Genomic DNA, 21,216 nt, shown 5'->3' with positions numbered 1-21,216 from the left:
TGAGTCGACATCGTGCCACTGCACTCAAGCCTGGGCGACAGAGCGAGACTCCGTCTCAAAAAATAATTTAAAAATTCAGCCTCCTCCGCTCCACTTGAACTTTAATGCTGAACCGGTTTCCCACGTATACGTGTATCGCACCGCATTTTGACGCTTTGCACCGAGTCGCATTAATGGCGCTTTTGAGAACGCTTTGTCGCGCTTTACAGAGAAACCGTAAGGGCAGCCTGTGGAGGAGTAGAGGATATTCCTTGGCTTCCCCCGCTAGGCCCTGTCCGCCGGGCGGGTTAGGGTCGTGGCTGCCTGCCCGCGCGCCGCTGCCCCTCTGGGAATTTTGTCCGGGAAACTGGCGTGGGGCCCTGGCTCTCCCTTCGCCCTCCGTGCACACGCGGACGAGGCCTTAAATCCGCAGCCTTAGAGGCCCTGCGACTTTGAAGCTGGGCACCGCCAACAGCTCGCGATTCTCACCTTTAAAAGTCGCCCCTTGCCCCTCCCCGCCCGCCTGCCCTCGGAAGCGCGGACCCGCCTCTACTCCACCACCTGTTTAAGTTCCTCCCCCTCACCGCTCCTCCAGGCCCCCGCCCTGGTCCAAATAACCAGCAAACTAAACTTTTCCACAGTTGAAAGCCGCGGCCCGCGAGGCCGGGGTGGGAGGGGAAAGCGGGGCGTGTCTGGGGGGCGGGGCCCCGAGCACTCCGGAAGTTGCCCCGCCCTTGAGGCTACCGGGCCAGGAAAGTGAGGAGAGGGTCCCGGCCTACTGTCGGCCGGGTGGGGCACCACTCAGCCTTCCCTACTCTTAGTTCCCGCGTCTCCGCAGGGCGCCTCGGCCTGACCTCCAGGCTAAGTTCGAGCCCACTGTTCCTGGGGTGCCGGCAGCGCCGGCAGCGCCGGCTGTTTCCCTTCATTACTCCCGGGCCCCTGAAGCCGAACGCTTTCCCAGAAGCGCGCACATCCGCTTGCTTTCCCTGCGGCTGGGCTTTGTTCGGGGACGGCAAGGGAGGAGGCGGGAGGCTGGTGAGGTTTTCTGGAAAAGAGGCTTCTCCCGAGGAAGAAGTGCCCCAGAGCCCTGAGAGCAAACGCTCTGGGGAAAAGAAACTTTCCTTGTCCCTTGAATGTTGCTCAAATTACCTAAAATTATTTTTTCAGCGCTTGTGTTTTCAAGACGCAGGGTAACGATTATCTTAAGACTTAACATCAGCGCTGCTCATTTTACGGTGGTGGAGACGTGTTTTTTTCCTTTGCATTTAGGGTGGACCGGGTCTGCAACCCGCCTCCCTCCCTTCCAAGATGGTGTGGGGAAGTGGCCGACGCCCCCCGCAGGACTCAGGCCCTTCTACTCCTCGGTGTCGGGTCTGTCGCGGGCGCTACCGACAGGGGAGCTAGGCTGGAGCTGGAGGAGGGCTGCGCCCAAGGCCTCCAGGAACCGCGGCCCAGCGGGGAGGGCCCCAGGCGCGCTCTTTTCCAGTTCCTTCGAAAGCGCGGGGCTGAGGTCGCGGCTGTGGGCCCTCAGATGAAGCCGTGCTGTAGCGACACCTCAACCCCACAAAAGGCTGGCGCTGTCTTGTATCCAGGTTGGGTCTGAGGAATCCGCAAGGGGGAGAGCGCTGGCTCCTAGACGTGAGCCGCTGCTGGCTTCGAGAGTTCGAGAACATGAAGGACCTGGCTGCTCTTGCCGGGTCGGCTTAGGGCCAGCGAGGTCGCAGGCCATCTGCTCTCCCTGTTTGTCCCCAAAGGCCTCGGCACCTGGGGATCAGGAGCAGGCCTCAGAGTGCGACCCGTCTCTTCCCCTACCAAAATTATGTGGGGACAACAGTCCAGGACCATCCCCTCTGTTCAGTGGGGTCCTGGGCCGCTCGATGCGGATTCAGTCGTCTCCCCGACCCCCAGTGGCCTCTGCTCTCCATCCCTCGCCGCGGAGGGCGCCTTCGGGGATCTCATGGGGGGTTTGCATGAGTCTGTCACCAACCAACTGAGGGAGAACCAGGACACTATTGCCATCTAAAGAAATTGATTGCTGGATGCCCCACCCCCTGGCTAGACATTCCCCCAACTCCTTTCAATTTGAAGCTGGCCGAAGAGCGAGGTCGAGAAGCCGACCGGATGAGAGCTGAGTAGTTCACGCACAGGGAGAGGGGGCAAGTTTTCCTGCTTTCACAGTGGTTCCTCACGCTCAGGCTTCCAGTGTCTGCCTGCACTGACATCACCGTGATCGTGATGAAAACAGTAAAATAGGAACCCTGACCTCCCCTTCCATGAGAATCCAGCAGAGAATTTCCTGAAGCGTTATACATCCGGGACAATCGGAAACTGTCGTTTTGATTAAGTATTAATTGGGATGAGGAGCACCGACCAGGACTCCCAGATCTGGAGTATCACTTTCTCAGCAAGGGCACCTTCATCCTGAGCTTTTACATACACACACACCCAGCAATTGTGTGTGCCGGGAAAGACCCACAAACGCACATTATTTTTCCCTCTTCCACGATTATCTGCCACAATTCTACTCAGTTAATTGCGGTTTGAGAACACACCATCCAGAGGAGAGCACCAATGGATCTAATCTAGTGAGGTTACATTTACTTGTAATCCTCCCCCTTCCCTTTCCAATTTCTTTGATGATTTTTCCCATAAGTGTGTAAGCTACTGGGACTTAGTAGAAGCAGGCCGCTCCTCCTAAATGTGATTTGGACCATATGCTTTCTACATTCATTCCCGCTTCGGCTTTTCTTCTCTGCACTAACTGCTAACACGTTATAGTCACCTTGAAATTTCCTCTGCTATTTTCCAATTAAAAGCTTAATAGCCCTGGAAACGGAGTTCATGTGGTGAAGTTTACCATAGCCCCTTGTTCTGAAAGGCTTTCTGCTGGGATCCCATTATGTGCTTGAATAAACCCTTTCTGCAAACAGAAATGGGACTCGGGGTTGTCAGGTGTTGGGTTACAATAGACTTTGAGGCAGGGGACATTTTACCAACATAAATACAAACCTGTCCCTATAGGGAGATGTTGTCAAATACTGGGATACGGAAAACATTCCCATCAAATATGAGAAAAGGATTACTGCACTATATCAAATGAGTATTTAGATCTCAGCCCCCGATGTGCACCAGAGTGAAACGGGCCCCCGGGACCAAATAATGCCAGACTGTTTGAGTGGCAACGAGATAGGGTGGCTAGGTGACCAACGGGGGAAAAGGGGTCGCCTTGGTAGTGAGAATGCCCCCACAAACCTGGTGCAGAGCTCTTCTGCTTTCCTTTTAAAAATTTACTCATGCTCAAGTTCTTTATACTTCCTCGTTTCACTATTTGAAGAAAATCGGAAAAAATTTAGTTTTGAAAAAAGTCGTTGGTCCCCACGTTTCCAAGAGATCCGGAGGTTTCAGCGCAATAGTTTTCAGATAAGGTGTCATTTGAGGCCCTCTATATCTCAGCACGTTAAATGACTTGTGTCCAGCTCCCCACTTCCTAGCCTCGGGCCTATAGGGCTGGGGGCGACTCTGCCTCCCGTCCCCAAAGCTGACGAAATTCCTTCCATTTGTGTTTTAGGGCTTGTTTTCCTAGAGAAGGTTGAGACTAGAGGAAAGATTAAAGTGGTGGCGGAAGGGGCAAGACCGAGGGGTCCCTACCCACGCGGCTTTGGAGGATGGCCTCCCAAGGTTAGCACTCGAATGCTAGAGCTACTTGTCCACACTCCACCAGGTCAGTCTTCCGCGATCCCCACCTGCCGGACGCGTATGAAACGGGGACAGCTAAGAGCTTCAAGGGAAACACACAACTGGGTTCGGTTTTCCACCCTCCTCTCCTCTGCGAATCAGCCTTCTAGGCAGAGAGGGTTGGCTGCTAGAATGCCTGGTGGTGCTTCCCTTGAATTCACAGCAAACACCAGAGGAACATTTTCAGGTTGCTTGCTTAACTTCCAGGGCAGTACAGAGAAAAGCGGCCTCCCCGAGGGGACAAGGGCCTCTGTGCCCACGAGGGGTCGGGCATTGCAGCGGACTTGCCTGCTCTCATCTAGCATTCGATTCCCCACCAGAAGATGAGCTTGGTGCACACTCTCAGAAGCGTATCCAGCGAAGGCTCTGGAACTGCCCCGCTTCGCATAGACTTATTGTGCTGCCCTGCAGTGTATCCACCTGTTTTTTTGTTTTGTTTTGTTTTGTTTTGTTTTGTTTTGTTTTGTTTTGTTGGTTTTTGTTTGTTTGCCGATGGGCAGGGGGGAGGTGCGAGCGGGGAGGGCCTTCCTCGTGCATATATAGCGATAGCCTGCACTAGGCCAAACCTACCACTCCTGGGGGAATGGTAACACGCAAATAATCAAAGTTTTCTGCTGTCATCTTGTGCAAGGACTCTCTCCCCCAAGACATCTATGACTGGGGTCTATGGGTTAAGAAGGTGAAAAAGTGTCCCCATCCCATATCCATAACTAAATCACAGAATCCGTGGGGATTTGAATCGAGTGGCTGGCGCAAGACCTCCGTTTGCTTCCAGTGGCTGCTGGGAGAGAGGAAAGAGGATATCGGTAACTTTGGGGGCGCTAATGTGGCTTTTGCGTCTGCCTCTTGAAAGTTTATACCCGGCGCTTAACAAATCCTTGACGGGAACACGTACGTCCCTGACCTTTCAGGATACTGTTTTATATTAAAACATAAGAGGGTAGAAAAGTAAAATTCGCCTGCAAAATGGGTTGTCATCCTTGGGCCTGCAGATCTCCAAAACCATTTTCTTCTAAAGCAACAAAAGAGAAAAAAAATACGTTCTAAAAGGAAATTACGAAAAGAACCTAACTTTCCTAAACCAACAGTACTCCACTCCCCTATCCTAAACTCCACCCAGGTCCGGGGTGCACCCGCAACACTCCCGTAGGTTCGAGTTCTCCCGGAGCTGAGCTTCTGCGGCCAAATGTCGGGATAAAAGCGGCCTTGGGCTCGGAAAAACGCGGCCAGATCTGGACTGGAGAGAGGAGAAGAGAGAGAAGGGGAGCGGCCACCTCACTCGCTTACAGGCACCCCCGCCCTCACTCCCGCAGGTCCTCCCCTTCTCCGCCCCGCCAGCACGGCCGCGTTCTGGAGCGCCGCAGTCTCCCGCTGCGGGCTCGGGTAGCGGAGAGGGCTTGGAGGAGGGGGCCGTGAGCGCCCCCGCGAGAGTGGCCTGGCTGCAGGTGGCAAGGCAGGTGAAGTGCAGGCACCCGAGGGGCGCAAAGAAGGAGGAAGGCGTGGGGCGGGGAGTGCAAGGAGACAGGGACCCCAGGGGTGGGGGTGACGGTGGGAAGGAGGAGGGGTTGGGGGAGGGCGGCGGAGGAGGTGTTGGGTCCGGCCAGCGCGCGAGAGAGCTGCAGAAGAGCTGGCTCAGACCTTAATCAGAGCTCTCGCCAGCTCCTTGCAGCCGCCGCAGCGCCTCCGCAAAGAAGGACGTGCCGACCCAGCTGTGAGCCCAAGGCAGCGGCCCGCGTCGGGGTTGGCTGGGCGTGAGCTGGGAGACCGAGCTGTGAGCGCAAAGGGAGCTGGAGAGAGGGCTGCGGCATCTCCAGTCGCCCCGGAGCACACACGACCAGCGGGGCGGCGGGATCAAGGGCCGCGCCGCCCGGAGGCCGCCCCTGAGCGGGTCTCGCAGCCCCGCCGTCCAGCGGTCCCTGGCCCGCTCCCGCCGCCAGCCCGCCAACTCATCCGGGAGCCCGGGGCATGAACGGCTACGGCTCCCCCTATCTGTACATGGGCGGCCCGGTGTCGCAGCCGCCGCGGGCACCCCTGCAGCGCACGCCCAAGTGCGCGCGCTGCCGCAACCACGGCGTACTGTCCTGGCTCAAGGGCCACAAGCGTTACTGCCGCTTCAAGGACTGCACCTGCGAAAAGTGCATCCTCATCATCGAGCGGCAGCGGGTCATGGCTGCGCAGGTGGCGCTGCGCCGGCAGCAGGCCAACGAGAGCCTGGAGAGCCTCATCCCAGACTCGCTGCGCGCTCTCCCAGGGCCCCCGCCGCCTGGGGACGCCGCCGCCGCCCCGCAGCCGCCGCCGGCCTCTCAGCCGTCTCAGCGCAGCCGCGCGCCCTGCTGCGAGTTGGCCGCGGCCGCACCGCTGCGCTGGACCGTGCCGAGCGCCCGGCCCGGGCTCTGCAGGCCAGCTCGCCAAGCCAGGTAAGAGGTCTGAGTGCGGGAGTTTGGCGGGGCGCCGTGGGACGAACTTCTGGAGTGTTGCCCTGCAGCTCCACTTGGGAGCCTGGGAGGCATTTTGGGAGTGGGCTAAGAGCTATTCCTTTCCACTCTCCGCCAGGCGGGGTTTCTCTCCCGGGAGAAGCGGTGGTCTGGCAGGCGAGTAGCATCGCGCCGAGGGAAGGCGCTCCGGGGAGCCAAAGGAGGGACTGTGCGTCAGGATCGCAGGTGCCTTCGTTAAAGGGCTGGTAGAACGTGTCAGATTGATAGGGGCACCCGGTTGAGCAGGACCAAATTAACCCAGGCGCGACCTCACCACGGTGGGGTCGGGTTTTCCTGGCTGTGGCTTGAGGTCCTGCATTCGGGTTGGAATGGGATAGGTAGGTGTAGGAAAAAGGCGCCAAGCCCACTCTAGCTGGTTGTGCTTCTGGCGGCCTGGCCGGCCAGGAAATTTGCGTGAGACAGTATCCAGTCTCGACCCTGGTTTCTGCTTTGCTCCGTGGCCTCCACTCTTGTAACTGGTGAATAGTTCCATTTAGGCATGATGTAAGAAGGTCCCGAAGGCTCTAGTGACAGCGGGACCATGATTGGTGCGCCAATTCACTCTTTGAGACTCCTAGATCTTTAACACTGTCCCCAGGGCCGCCTGCTGTCTTCATTGGTTTAAGAATAAAACAATCTGATCCCCCACCCAATCCGTTTCCATCCAGGCCTCTGAGCTTGGCAGGCCTGAGCTGAGTCTCTTAGTCTCTCTCTTCTGAAGGGAATTTTGGTTGCGGTTCTGCCCGCCAGAGCCTGTTTTGATGGTCTTGGAATACGTGGACACACAATGTTTTGGTGTTTTGTCTTACTGGGGCAAGTGTCAAAGAAACAGCCACTTCTCCGGAAGGGGCAATGCTGGAATTAGGAGTGGAAGGTCAGCCCTCTTGAGGTCGTACCGTGGCAAACTGGTACTTCACTGATGCCACTCTAAAGACGGTACCCCTGTTCTGGGAAGGTTTCAGGCCAGGATGCTTTGTCTGGATCCTGTGAGCTGAGGAAGTGAAGGTGGCTCACTGTTTCGTGGTGATCAGGGTGACTGGCAGGTGGGTTCTGCTGCCCCTTCTCAGCAATGCTTTCCAGGGCCTGAGCTCTGAGAACAGCCTGTGTGAGGTAGCTGGGAATTTTAAGCCTGAAGGAGTTTGCTGAATTGGATTTTGAGATTTTAATCAGTTAGGTATATATTTCTCAGGAATGCTCGCCAGTTGTCTTCTTTTGTCTCTCTCTTTTTATATTTTATGGAGTTGCACGACGGAAGGGGAGGAGGGAAAAGGTATTGTTTTTATTTGTTCTCCGTAGGTTTGAATAAATAACTAAAAAATAGGAAGAGTTTGGTCTCGTTAGAAGTGGATTGTACCAATATATTTTCTTTATTTTTTCCGTTTCCAGTTTTCTGGTTCTGTTTCCCAGACTAGGGGCAGAGGCGGTTAATATTCAGAGGGTGCATTTTGCAGTGGCCACCTGCCAGCGATTCCTGTGTATAGTGGCATTGGTTCTGTGGTCTTTGTCACGGGATTCCTTTCAATCCTGTGTTTTCAGGTGTTTTTGGGATGCTAAAGTTCATGATCTTCTAGGTCCAAAACTGAAAACACAACCCCGGAGGAGAGGGGAGGAGGAGAGGAGGAGGAGGAGGAGGAAGGAGGAGGGTGAGGGCAGGCAGAAAGGCGGGGTAGGCAGCGAGGATACATGCTTTGGGAGAAGAGAAAAGGAAACGGATTTCAACTGGACAAACCAGAGCTGTGCTCTCTATTTTACTCCTACTTAGTACTCAGGGATAGCCTGAGCCTTCCAAATTGAAAACAAGTAATTGCAAAGGAGAATAGGATTTATCACAAGGAGAGGTCAAAGTGACGACTTTGGGGGACTGAGGCATCAGGGACCAAGGGCTCAGTTTCCAGCTGGCCACCCCCCCATACCTTGTACATTGATGTACACAACTTTTGTTTTCTTCTTTCAATTGCTTTGACCCCATAATTCCATTTTTTTAAAAAAAAGTCAATCACCACTCTGACGGGGAGTGGGGAGAAAGGTAGGATAATAATAGATAATTGTTTAGGAAGACAAACATACAAGTGGATCCAGTCTAGGCAGTGCTTGTAGAAATAAAGTCCATTTGGGGTTTAAGTTGAAGAAAACTGCTCATGGAGACTGCCTGCTGCTATAGGTATTATACCCTTTTTGCAGTTGTTCTGATAATGTATTTGTGTATAGCATTCCATATTTATTTAAAAGCATATCAGAACTACTCCTGGATAAGTAGTTCACTAAGTGCAGAGAGTAAGCAAAGCTCTATTGGGATGGTAGGTCCACATGTGCATTAAGTATACAGACCATCAGAAATCTTTAAATATCTGCTGGCAGTGTGGATCTATTACTTTGTGAACTTTGATTTTAAAATGTGGTTTGTCTTTTTGCAGGACAAAGGGCCTCTTTAGTACATAGCTGTGGAGAGAGATTTTTTTTCTTGTACACAAAAGCACATGGAGTCTTTCCTCTCTAGAGATCTTTGAGAAAAGCACATGCCTTAAGGAAGAGTATGTTTGCTGTGAATCACTGGAGGAAAACCACCCAGTTTAGGGAGTGATATATTCACATCAAAACTCAGTTTTGTAACTGGAAGAAATTTTTCTCAAATTCTGCTTTAGATTCTTTAAAGGAATGGGGTTATTTTATCTAATAGTGTAGTATGTTGAATATCCCTTTCAATGTGTGGTGTTTTTAAGGAGAATTTTCATTTTCTAGTGGTTTTTACTTCTAGTTATGAAGTATTCTTTTTTCTTTTTGAATGTGGATTTCTCCTGCTCTTTGATGACCATCTATGATGGACCTGGAATTAATTATTAGATTTTGATTGAGCCCAACATTTTGATTTAAGCTATATATAGCTATATTAAGCTATCTATATCTATATATAGATATATTAAGCTATATGTCTATATATAGACAGATATCTATATATAGATATATTAAGGTATCTATATATAGATATATTAAGCTATATATATCTATAGACATGTTAAGCTATCTATATAGATATACTAAGCTGTATATATCTATTAAAAGCTATATATATAGTTTAAATTTAAATTGTAATTGAAGCTATATATGTGTGTATATATACATACACTATTTAATTCATTTATTCTTCTCCTAAATTCCCTCTACGTTCTTCTCACACTCCTTCTCCCCATGAAAATATAGGAGGCATGAAGATCTTCCAACTGTTAGTGTATCTGAATCAGCAGTTTCAACCAGCCTAGCCAGCCTTTCAGGACGTGGGCTCAAGAGCTGAGGGAAGGGTCACTGCCAAGGTGGAAAGCTAAAGTTACATTCTTTTGTTGTGGCTCCCTCCCCACCCCCAACTTTTCCTCCAGGGGAGTGTCCTGGGTCACCTTAGACTGTGGTGCAATGAGAAGAAAGATCTATGGTTGTAGACTCTTCCTAGGTCTCCATCTGCCATCAAAATGAGTATGTACACGCATTCTTTTAAATGCTCTTAAAAGGAAAAGAAATCGAAAACATAGTTGGTTAGGAATAAGAGAGCAGGATCAAATGGGAAAGTAGGATCTTCTTTCCTGTTTATTTCTTGGGGATGGGGTGGAGCAAACAAGATTAACTATAGGGGAGAAGTAAGGAGATTTTGGAAAACTGCCTTTATTTTATTTTTCCTCTTGCCCTGCCCCTCCTAGCATCTTTATGCTTGCCTCTGGGCTTTTCTGCTCCAGCTTGACTGGATCCTGCAAGGTCCACTTCCTTTTTTTTAAAATTTTTTTTCCCCAAAGAGAAGCACCTGCAAGTGCAATGGTTGTTACGGAACACTCGTCCAGGCCAGGATGAGAAGCCCTCTGACTGTTGGCTAGGAGGAAATGAAAAGCAGGAAATACTTGAAAAACCATTTATGAAGTGTACCTGTGAATTGAAAAACAGGGTCTCATTTTAAGATGGCTTGATTTGAGGGTGAGGGTCTTGACTCAGTTGCATTTTAAAAAACAAAACCCAACCAAATAAAAAGGAATATGCATACAGGCACTAAGGTCTCTTCCAAACCCCAACCCAGGGCTGGCTCTTGGGGCTGGGATGCTGCTGGGGACGGGTCTTCCCAGCTCTTGGCTTGGCTGGTTTGCACGCAGTGCAGATGGTGTGTATGTGTTGTGGAGGGTTGCGGCAGCTGGCCCAGGACTGGAACCCTGGCCACAGTGGGCTCAAAGTAGGGGCAAAGATAGGAGGCAGCGCCTCCCTGGGGCTGCACTGGACTGCCGTCCCCTTGCACCAGGGGGTTGGAGCTGCAGTTGAGCCCAGCTCTTTGCCGCCTGCTAGAGACGGCTCTTCCTTGGTCACCGTCAGGAAGCAGCTGACACAGGCACATCCCTTGCCTCTCCCTCGTCCAGCTCTTGGGCCTCTGCTCCCTCTCTGCTCTTCCTGAGCTTCACTACCCTGTCCTTCCCAAGGCAGGAGTCCCGAGGTGAGTTGCCAGCTTTTGCAAAAATCATGCAAACAAAAAATAGGATGCCAATATTGCATGGGACATACTTTTACTAGAAAGCCTTCATTGTTTACTTGATGTTCCCACTTAACTGGACATCCTGTTATTTTATCTGGCAACCATAGGCCTAGGCCTTCCTCACCCAGCCCTGGTAACCACGCAGGGCGCCCCTTGGCGGTGGGGTTGCCTGTGCTCATCTCCTAGTTCTTTCTCTGCAGAGTCAGGGAGGTGCTGGGGTCCATCCTGTGGATCTGGAACCGTTTGGCAGGAAAAACGAGAGTGTGTTCCACGTCTAGGAACCAGAGGTCTACTGCCATCTGGGAAAGAACCTCTCCCCACCTCCAAATCACTCTTTGGTGTTATAAATCTGGAGGATAGCCGTGCTCTCGACTTACACAACCAACTTTTCTTTTTCTCTGATGGATGAACTCCCGGTTTTAAAAGATTACAGTAATCACAGGAGGACAGTGTAAATCGAATCTGATAGCAATAACTTTCGGAGAAGGTCAGGCTCAAGTGAAATGTTACCAAGCAACAGGCATTTTGTTTGCAAAATACAATCAAAGAGCATTGATGAGAAATTCTTTGCTGCAGCCAGTCAGCACTTTCTGCTAACAGCTTTACAGAGAGAAAAGGAATAAATCTTCATAAATCAAAGTCCCTGGAGGACTCGGAGCCCCTTTCTGGAAATGTTGCACTTCTTCCTGATAGGAAGGAGGACTAAGCCCAGTAAAAAGCCATTTGCCTGCCTGCCTTCCTCCTCTTTCTTTCTCTTCCTTTCTTCCTCGCCTCTTGCTTTTTTCCTTTCTTCCCCCTTTAAACCTTTTGCAGCCCCTTAGCCATTAACTGCTCAGGTCCTTGGACCCCCTTGTCTAGTCCTGTGTGGCTCTGATGGCTTGTGCATGGGTGCTCATGGCAGAGGTGGAGGATGCAGTGGTGGGACAGCTGGTCCTCACAGGTCCACTGCCTTGTGATTGTGTCAGTTATGTCCCACATTGCCTTAGTGAGTAATCCGCTTGCCCAAGCAGTGCATACTACAGTTCTCAGAAGGGAAACTAAAATAACTAGGTATGGGTTTGTTTGTTTGTTTGTTTGTTTTGCATTTTATTGTATAAATAGCTATAAAAGGTACAATCAAGTACCAAATAACAATAATAATTATGAAAAACTTAAGACTCAGCACATCATTTCTTTATAAAATCTCCAATCTCTTGATTACAACTAGACAGATATAAATTTTACAGAGCTGGAATTAGTGTTCCACGTTTTTCCCACTGATTGTTACTTTGTTTAGTATATATCTCTAGCACCCATAATCTTTATATGTAAGCATTTAAAACAATATTTCCTCCTGTGAACACACTATGGTCTGCCCAGCTGCTATCCTTGGAGTTATTTGCTGTATTTCACTGTAAAATATAACCAACTGCAGCTTACTTGGAATTTTGCAAAAGATTAGTCAGTAAACTGTAAGCTTCTCTGTGGTCAAGAGGCAGTGCTTTGATCACCTCTGTATAATCTTACCCAAGACAGTGCATGAGAGCATAGGAAGGCATTTAGGGGTATTTGTTAAATAGATGGATGAGTAGACAGGTGCATTTTGGAAGGTACCAAATAAACGTGTAGATTTGTAGGTAATTTCCCCTCTGCTTCTTGGAAGATATTCCCTTTTGAGTCAAGAAAGAGATCAAAACTAAATTTTTACAAAATATATGAGGTCCACAGTTGCAAACTATACTTCCTTCAGCCCAGTCCTGCCTATAGCAATATTCCCCCAAAACATAGTGTCAAGGAACCACTCTGATTCCTTCATACATTATTAATTCAGTGTTGTTGATGATTGTTTTTAAAAAGCAAAGCATGGCTCTTTTTTTTTTTTTTTTTTTTTTTAACTTTTCAAAACCCTCCCAACCCGGCAACCCCCAGGAAGAAAAGGAAAGTTTTAGACTGAGATCATTTCCCTGGTGTTCTTTAGATTTTCAGTATTCAGTTTTTTTTTTTTTTTTTTTTTATTGATTCATCACTTCTAGTGTGAGATTAAAGTGGGGATAACAGGAAAATGTGGAAACGTTTGTCTTACGGTTAGAATTTCTGACTAGGCAATGGTCTCCTGTAAAAGTTCCATCCTGCCTGGGCTCCTTCCCTTGCCGGCTGCTATGAGATTTGTGTGCTTTGAAAAACTACCCATCAAGGACCTGTTATTAGAGGTATGTTCCTCACAGCTCAAGTGTATATGTAGTTAGGTGTAGGATTTTTATTGTACTTAATCTATGTTCAAAATGCATTGACATGTTCAATTAAGTGTGATAGGGGAAGTCCAGTGACTTCATTGAGCTAGGAAATATTCCCTCTGCCAATTGTTCTGTATTTTCATTGGTGTGTAAGAACTATTTTGTTTTGTATAGATATAATTGGATGAATGGATACAACCTATGAATCTAGTCAGAAAGATTTTTCACTTTTTTTTTAGACGGAGTCCATTCTGGTCACCCAGGCTGGAGTGCAGTGGCCGATCTCGGCTCACTGCAAGGCTTCTGCCTCCCGGGTTCACACCATTTCCTGCCTCAGCCTCCCAGTAGCTGGAACTAAGGGCATGTGCCCACCACGCTCGCTAATTTTTTTGTTTTTTTAGTAGGAGGACAGGGTTTCACCGTGTTAGCAGGATGGTCTCGATTCCTGACCTCGAGATCCGCCCGCCTCGGCCTTCCAGAAGTACTGGGGGGATGAAGCATGAGCACCATGCCCGCAGATTTCTCACTTTTATTGCATCTTGAGCAGAATATTGTTCTCAATATGTGATAGACTTCTCAAAGTATTTGAAAATGATACATGTTTTTTCTTTTACTAATTGCATTTTCATATGAAAAACTCCCCCTAAAGAAAGTTACATTTTCAAACTGTACATTTTAGATTGAAAGCACTTTATAAGTGTTATTTCTCTCCTTATTTAAAAGTCTTGTAGCAAAAAAAAACAAAAAAAAAAAAAAAAAGTATTATATCATGGCATATATATTTTGAAGTTGGTAGCATTGTTATCTATAGAAAACTTTTCTTTTTAATTGAATATCTACTTTTAAAAACCTCTTTACCCTAGGGCAGAGTTTATTTCAGGGATAGCTGTAAGTGTTTCTACCCCATGAAATATGAAACGGAAGAGTGAATATTTGGTAAGATTTTAAAAATATCTACATGTTTAGCAATAGAAGCAGCATATTGCATCACTTTCAGTAATATTGGTAATATTCGATAAAATTGATTTCTTCTCTGTTTAATAGTTTTGACTTTCTATACCCATCTACTAGGGGTAAAAATATTATCAGTTGAAATACACTCTTAATATTCTAGGAATTAGCGTTTCAGTTTCAAGAAGAAAGAAGGTAAAGTGTTTCAGGAGTATTTCCTATTTTATTTTGTTAGTTGGCAGTTTCACAGTTCCATGTCTAAAAAGGCCTTTGTGTTTTAAACCAACTAGAATGATTTGTAAAGTTTATTTAGGAAAAAATCTGGAGATGTAAAGAGGTACCTATTATTAAATTACACTTTATCACTGGCCTCAGAACTCACCCTCTATACCTGTGAAAGTGTGTATTTATAATAGAATAATTTACAATATATTTAGTTTAGGTGCAATAATACAACCAGTGCTAGAGACCACAGTGCCACAAAATTGCAGGGACTGTATATTCTGCCCTTCAGAAATTATTGTTTGGTGAGGAGTTATTCTTGATGCAAAGTCAGAGGCTAGTCTTCCTTTGCCTAGTTTTGAAACTCCAACAGCCTTAGATGTTGATGGGGATTCGGCTCACCCAGCACTCCTTAGCAGGACTTTGTGTGTGGCTCAGGTGCATAAGCCTCACAGGTGTGCTCTGCTTGTTGTTCTTTCATCATCTTTGTCTTTCCTTTGAACACAGTATAAACAGTGCTGAGCTCAGGTGGTTGGTTGGTTTACACTGAATTTGTAGATTTGATTCCTGTGACATCCTCTTAGCTTTTCTCATATTTTGGCCATAGCCAGACAGCACAGAAACCTGCGGAGAAAGTATGGAGACTTCAGTGTAATCTGTCCCCACTCCTTGACAAGTAACCAGAAGTGCATGATGCACTAGCATGTCCCAGTAGCAGGGGCAAAGGGTTACACAACAAAATGAGAAAGTGACTTTCACAGTCTGAGAGTTCACAGTTGCTGAACAAGCTGGCACTGACATAAGATTCCACTACCGTCTCTTCCGCAGAACTTAGGAAAATAAGTACACGAGTGGAATTTTGTATTGTCAGACTTGTAATCCTGGTATCAAGTATTCAGTTGATTGGGACAGTATATCTGTTGCTATGTTGAAAAAGAAAAAAGACTCCATTTTTGTAATGGTAGAGTCATTAGGTTAGTGAGAACCTCATTCGCTAATTCCCCTTTCAGTTGCCTTCTGCTGTTTGATCCACTTTTTTCCTGAAGCCAGAAGTGTACTGTGGAAGAGTCATTTTGGTTGACAGACCTGAGAAAACACTTCCTAATATGTTTTCAGTGTTTGAAACTTATCCAAAGCGGGGCAGGGAGGGGGATGTACCTTTTAAAACACAAAGCTATTTGGTTCACATATTTCTTTTAAAAATAGTTGAGCTGGCTGGGCATGGTGGCTCACTCCTGTAATCCCAGAACTTTGGGAGGCTGAAGTGAGTGGATCACGAGGTCAGGAGTTCGAGACCAGCCTGGTCAACATAGTGAAACCCTGTCTGTACTAAAAATAGAAAAGTTAGCCAGGTATGGTGGCACACACCTGTAGTCCCAGCTACTCGGGAGGCTGAGGCAGGAGAATCACTTGAACCCAGGGGGCAGAGGTTGTAGTGAGCCGAGACCACCACTGCACTCCAGCCTGGGTGACGGAGTGAGACTCTGTCTCAAAAAAAGAAAAAGTTGAGCTTTGAGCTTTCCATCTGTGCCTATGTACCCTTTATTCCCAGGAAGGACTAGTTGTTTTTCTTGCTTAAAGAAATCTCCTCATTCTCTATATTACTATGACACTGTGTAGCATATTTTTTTCTTTTTTTTTTATTGTGGTATACATAACAAAATTTACAATTTTAACCATTTTCAGGGGTACAATTCAGTGGCATTAAGTTTATTCAAAATGTGCAACCATCACCACCATCCCTCTTCAGAACTTTTTCATCATTCCAGATGGAAACTCCATACCCATGAAACAATAACTCCCCATTCCCTTTTCCTCCCAGCCCCTGGCGACCACCATACTACTTTCTCTCTGAATTTCCCTATTCTTGGGATCGAATATAAGTAGAGTCATACAGTATTTGTCCTTTTGTGTCTGACTTATTTCACTTAGCCAAATGTTCTCAAGGTTCATCCATGTTACAACATGTTTCAGAATTCCATTCCTGAGGCTGAATAATATCCCACTCTGTGTGTGTATGTGTGTGTGTACACCACGTTTTATACATTCATGCATTGATGGACATTTGGGTTGCTTTCACCTTTCGGCTATTGTGAATGTTACTGCTGTGAACATTGGTATACGATGTGTGTCATATTTGAGGCTTAGCAAATGCTGCCAGGCCCTGTTTGCTTTTTCTCCCGCATGTGTGTCTTACTTCCCCAGCTGGAAGATAAGGTCCATAAGTTAGGCGTGGGTCTTACACTTCTTGGTGTTTTTCATCCTTTATTCTGTTTCTCCCAGTATCTTGCAGAAATATAAATACTTGGTGCTGATAATAATAATTAGGCTAAAGTTAAAAAAATAAGGAAACTGTTTAGAAGTACACAGTATTTTAAAGAAGTACTTTATGTCCATATTTACATGGGGATAGTATTTCACTTGTTTTTCCAATTTCTAAAAGTGATAGTATATTAATATACATCACTTTTCAAGTGTTTAATAATTTTCAAATGTTTAATAATAGAGTAATAGCCAAGAAGTGTGTATGGGTCATGAGTCAGGAAAGTTTAAATAGATCTAGCTGATTATAAAGTAAATCTATAGAAGCTTTTTTGTTGCTGTTTTTCTCTTGGATCAAGGACATGAGTTCAAATACCACATTAACTCAAGAGGTAAAAGCTGTGTCTCCCATCCTAAGAAGCTGTAGGAGAGAAAATGGCTTCATTGTATATGACGCAAATGAACCTCTCATTGGAAACCTTATATTTTGTATTAAAAAAGCAGTTTAATTAAAATGCAAATTTGGGATAAGTATGAATTCCTATCAGATTTATGTTGATACTTGCACTGAGGTAATTTAAGAGTGTTTTAAAATGTATTTACTTATGTTTGCCACATATTTATTGCTTTGTTAAAGGGCAAAGTTTTGGTTTTTGGTTACACCTGAGATACATCCTGTATTAGAAGAATGTTAATAAGTAGGCCTTTAAGGCTTTTAAAATAAACAACAAGTGTAGGAGAAGATGGTTTCTAGAAGGTGTTTTGATGAAATTTCACAAAGTTTTGTTTTTTTGGTTACACTTAAGATACATCCTGTATTAGAAGAATGTTAATAAGTAGGCCTTTAAGGCTTTCAAAATAAACAACAAGCTTAGGACAAGATGGTTTCTAGAAGGTGCTTTGATGAAATTTCACCAGCTGGCTATCTGTACATAATCAGGTGTACCCACAGAGAAGGCAACAATGAGGCCATTCAGGCAGGGCAGCAGAAAACACAGGCAAAGCAATTGTTTACAATTCAACAACTGGCTCCTTACGAATTTTCATCTTTCGATCAGTTACCCTGGCTTTGAGTAGCCACAGCCAGTGCGTGTTTCAAAAAAGGATAAAACTCCATTTGCAAATAGCTTGCCACTAAAAAATATGTTTCTTTATTATAACGGCCTGTTAGAATTTACTACTGCAAAGCAAACCACTCTGACTCATTCTTTTCTGTGTGCTTAGCCCGGCAATATCACCAGCCGTTAAGTAAAAATGTCCTTAGGTCAACATGGTAAATTTGCTACTGGTTTACTTTATAGCAAGTCTCTGCTTTATTTGGGAAGCTTTTTTTCCCTCCTCCTTTTCATATGATACAAAAAGGTATCTTCAAATTTCACTGGTTTTTAAAAAAAGGTATCTTCAAGTCCTTTCCATGAACGTTACCAGCAAGACAGTTCATGCACAGGTATCTGCCTGGTGCCCCCCGTGGCGGTGGGGTGTGACGCATTGTTTCATTGATGGATAATGCTCCCTTGCAGTTTCACAAACCCTTTCTAGCCACTTCCTTTTTTCCTCTCCAGCAATTTATCCTGCCACCCAGAAGTCATAGCTGGTTTCATTTGCTTTCTAGTCCAAGTTGTTGGCAACCAAGTTTGCCAGTCCCTCAAGTGGCTTCTTATGCAAGATTTCAATGGATAGAGGTATCTTTCACTTCAGCAGTTGAATTAGCTAGCAATTGTACGTGGTAACGTGATGAAACATACTGATTGGTTCATAAGACATATTTAACACAAAATCAACCTATGGGAAAACAGATTTTAGATATTAAAATTCCCTGTGGGTATCTGGATGGTGCTGTCCCTAGATTACAGCTGGGGACCTTATTTGCAGAAGAGGAGCTGGAAGACAAGCTGAGCTCATTTTCCTGTTTCTCCCTGAGCTTTGCTCTTCTAGGAGTCCCCCCGCCAGCCCGCAAAGCTGTCTATTGAGATTGTTACTGCTATGAAAGCCACATCTTCGATGGTTATAGGTTCATGTAGCCATTCTATGTTGAAGGCAAACTTCCTTGCACAAAGCATTCTAGGAAGCCACTCTGATTTCTAGATCTTTATTTACAGGGTTTTTGTTTCATTTGCCAGTGATACAGTCCGAATTTAAAAGGCTTGTAGTATATTATGACCCACTGAGATGCATTTGCTCTTCCAAAAAGCACGTGTACAGGTCTCTTCTGAGCACATCTGTTCCTCTTTATGCACACGAGGAAAAGATTAACTCAGCTGTTCTGTTTTTCAGATTTGACTGAAGAACGACTTGGAGACGGCAACCCGGCAGACAATACAGAGGTCTTTAGTGACAAAGACACTGACCAGAGGAGTTCCCCAGATGTGGCAAAGAGTAAGGGCTGCTTCACCCCTGAGAGCCCTGAGATAGTGTCCGTGGATGAAGGGGGGTACGCTGTCCAGAAAAACGGAGGCAACCCTGAGAGCCGCCCGGACAGCCCCAAGTATCACGCGGAGCAGAATCACCTCCTGATTGAGGGCCCCTCGGGGACTGTTTCTCTGCCCTTCAGCTTGAAAGCCAACAGACCGCCGCTTGAAGTGTTAAAAAAGATATTCCCCAACCAGAAGCCAACAGTGCTTGAGCTCATCCTCAAGGGCTGTGGCGGGGACCTGGTGAGCGCCGTGGAAGTCCTTCTGTCCAGCCGATCCTCAGTCACGGGAGCAGAGCGAACTTCCGCAGAACCCGAGAGTCTAGTGTTGCCCTCCAACGGGCACATCTTTGAACATACCTTGAGCTCCTACCCCATCTCGTCTTCCAAATGGTCTGTGGGATCAGCCTTTCGAGTCCCAGACACCTTGAGGTTTTCTGCCGACTCTAGTAATGTTGTCCCCAATCCCTTGGCTGTGCCTCTGCAGCACCCTTTCCCCCAGCCACCCCGGTACCCGCTGATGCTGAGGAATACTTTGGCGAGAAACCAGTCGAGCCCCTTTTTGCCCAATGATGTCACCCTGTGGAACACCATGACGCTGCAGCAGCAGTATCAGCTGAGGTCCCAGTATGTCAGTCCTTTCCCCAGTAACTCTACCAGCGTCTTCAGAAGCTCACCCGTCCTTCCTGCCCGCGCCACGGAAGACCCTCGGATTTCCATCCCTGATGATGGGTGTCCAATTGTGTCAAAGCAGTCCATTTACACCGAGGACGACTATGATGAGAGGTCTGACTCCTCAGACTCTAGAATACTCAATACATCATCTTAAAGTGGTGCTGGATGGGTGGCGGTCAGGTGACATTTTCTGTGCGTTTTGTCCCCGAGGCATCTGAGGAGAGGCCACATCTTGTGTATGCCCTTTCCTTCTGTTTGACAAAGTGACTGTGCTTGATTCTATACATTAGCAATAAAAACATAACTTATTTAACTTCTTGCACTTCACTGGAAAATGCCAAATAGCTCTGCTCTGTGGCTTTAGTGCTGAATGTTTATTGTAAAAGAGAGTCTAATGTTAAGAATAGTCTTGGGAAGGCTGGGTCCATGGAAGATTTATTTGGGGATGTAAAGCTGAAGGTCAGCCTTGCACCTAAACCCAACCTGGAATGTTAATGAAATAATATACTTGAATGCAATTTTGTAAAAGTGGATTCCTCAGGATATGTGAAACCTAAAGGAAGTGGTTCTGTTGCAAATGGACTATAAACAGGGACATTATATTCTTATGCTAAAAATCCTTGCATTTTAAAGAGAGATGCACTTAAGAATAGAGTGAACTGCTCATATGCTTATTTAAGCTTGGACAGTTTTCAGAGACAAACCCCATTAAGAATTACTCTTTTCACATGGCTGAATCGAAACATGTGTAATGTCAATGTAAAACCAATCACAGCTGTGAACTGCATGAAATGTATTGTGAAATGAACACAAGATTAAGCTTTGTCAGGTTAATGTAGCATGCTAAGGACTCTAGAAAAAAATAAACTAAGAAGACGAACTTGGATTATGTCATTTCTACTTGTGGAAAGAGGATCTCTAAAAATAGAAACTTGATGTAAAAATGACTTACTAATGCATGGGTTAGGAATCAAATTATCAATTAAATGAGACATTCCTGAGAAATATGAATGGCAAAGTTTTAGGGCTACATTCAGAAAGACAGATAATTTGTTCAAGAATGGAGTTAATTCTCTCCATCCATTCATTTATCCAACAGATACTTATTGTGTGCCTACTATGCATAAGAGAATGTGCTTTCCATGTATTGTCCAAGTTATCTACCAGTGAGTCCAAGATAAGCAGGTATTTTTGTGGAGAATCCCATTGAAAACAAAGTAAAAATGGAAAACTCCCAACAATGTACAGTTGAGTGTGGGAAGCAAGGAAAGTGCTTAGCCCAGTACCTGACATAGGAAGTACGCAGTCCATGAAAACTATTGCTTCTATTCATTAAATTGAGTAGCTTTGCATTCAGAATATAGACGTGCATTCCTTCATTCTTACTTGGAGAACATGGCATTCTGGTTTGAGGCAAGCATTGAAAACCAGGGCTATTTTCTTTCATTTTAAAAACATTGTTGAAGTGCTGTGTATGACAAACTTCTTGCTCAGATTTTTTTAAGAGAGAATTTTCAAACAGTAATATTCAGTGGTGCTCACACCAACCACTTCTCTGACTGTTTCCATTTTTCAAAGTGCTTGAAAGGTAAGATGACTGCTTAGGTCAGACAATAAACTTATGAATGTGGAAGGGAAAGTAAATAAGCAAATAAATAAAAGCCTCTACATGACAAGGATGCAGAGAGAGCTCCCAGTGCAGGAATAAGTCTTAAAAGGTTCTTCGGTCCTGGGAGGGAGAAGAGCAAGTTCTCTCAGCCTGAGATGCTCCCCACCCTTGAATGGGTTCCCATGGGA

General features: G+C 46.3%; 1 protein-coding gene across 1 annotated transcript; it reads left to right on the top strand.

The window, feature by feature from the left end:
• The first annotated feature begins 5,679 nt into the window (after positions 1 to 5,679).
• On the top strand, positions 5,680 to 20,251 carry DMRT3 (doublesex and mab-3 related transcription factor 3). The gene is given in 3 exon segments (XM_017883109.1): positions 5,680 to 6,090; positions 6,092 to 6,131; positions 18,609 to 20,251. Coding segments are annotated over 3 exon segments (1,416 nt in total). The 3' UTR covers positions 19,574 to 20,251.
• The last annotated feature ends 965 nt before the right edge of the window (positions 20,252 to 21,216 follow it).

The sequence above is a fragment of the Rhinopithecus bieti genome, unplaced genomic scaffold (assembly GCF_001698545.2).
Source record: "Rhinopithecus bieti isolate Rb0 unplaced genomic scaffold, ASM169854v2 scaffold_641, whole genome shotgun sequence".
Lineage (NCBI taxonomy): Eukaryota > Metazoa > Chordata > Mammalia > Primates > Cercopithecidae > Rhinopithecus > Rhinopithecus bieti.
Note: the sequence above shows the minus strand (reverse complement) of the source record. Positions and strands in the feature narration are given on the sequence as shown.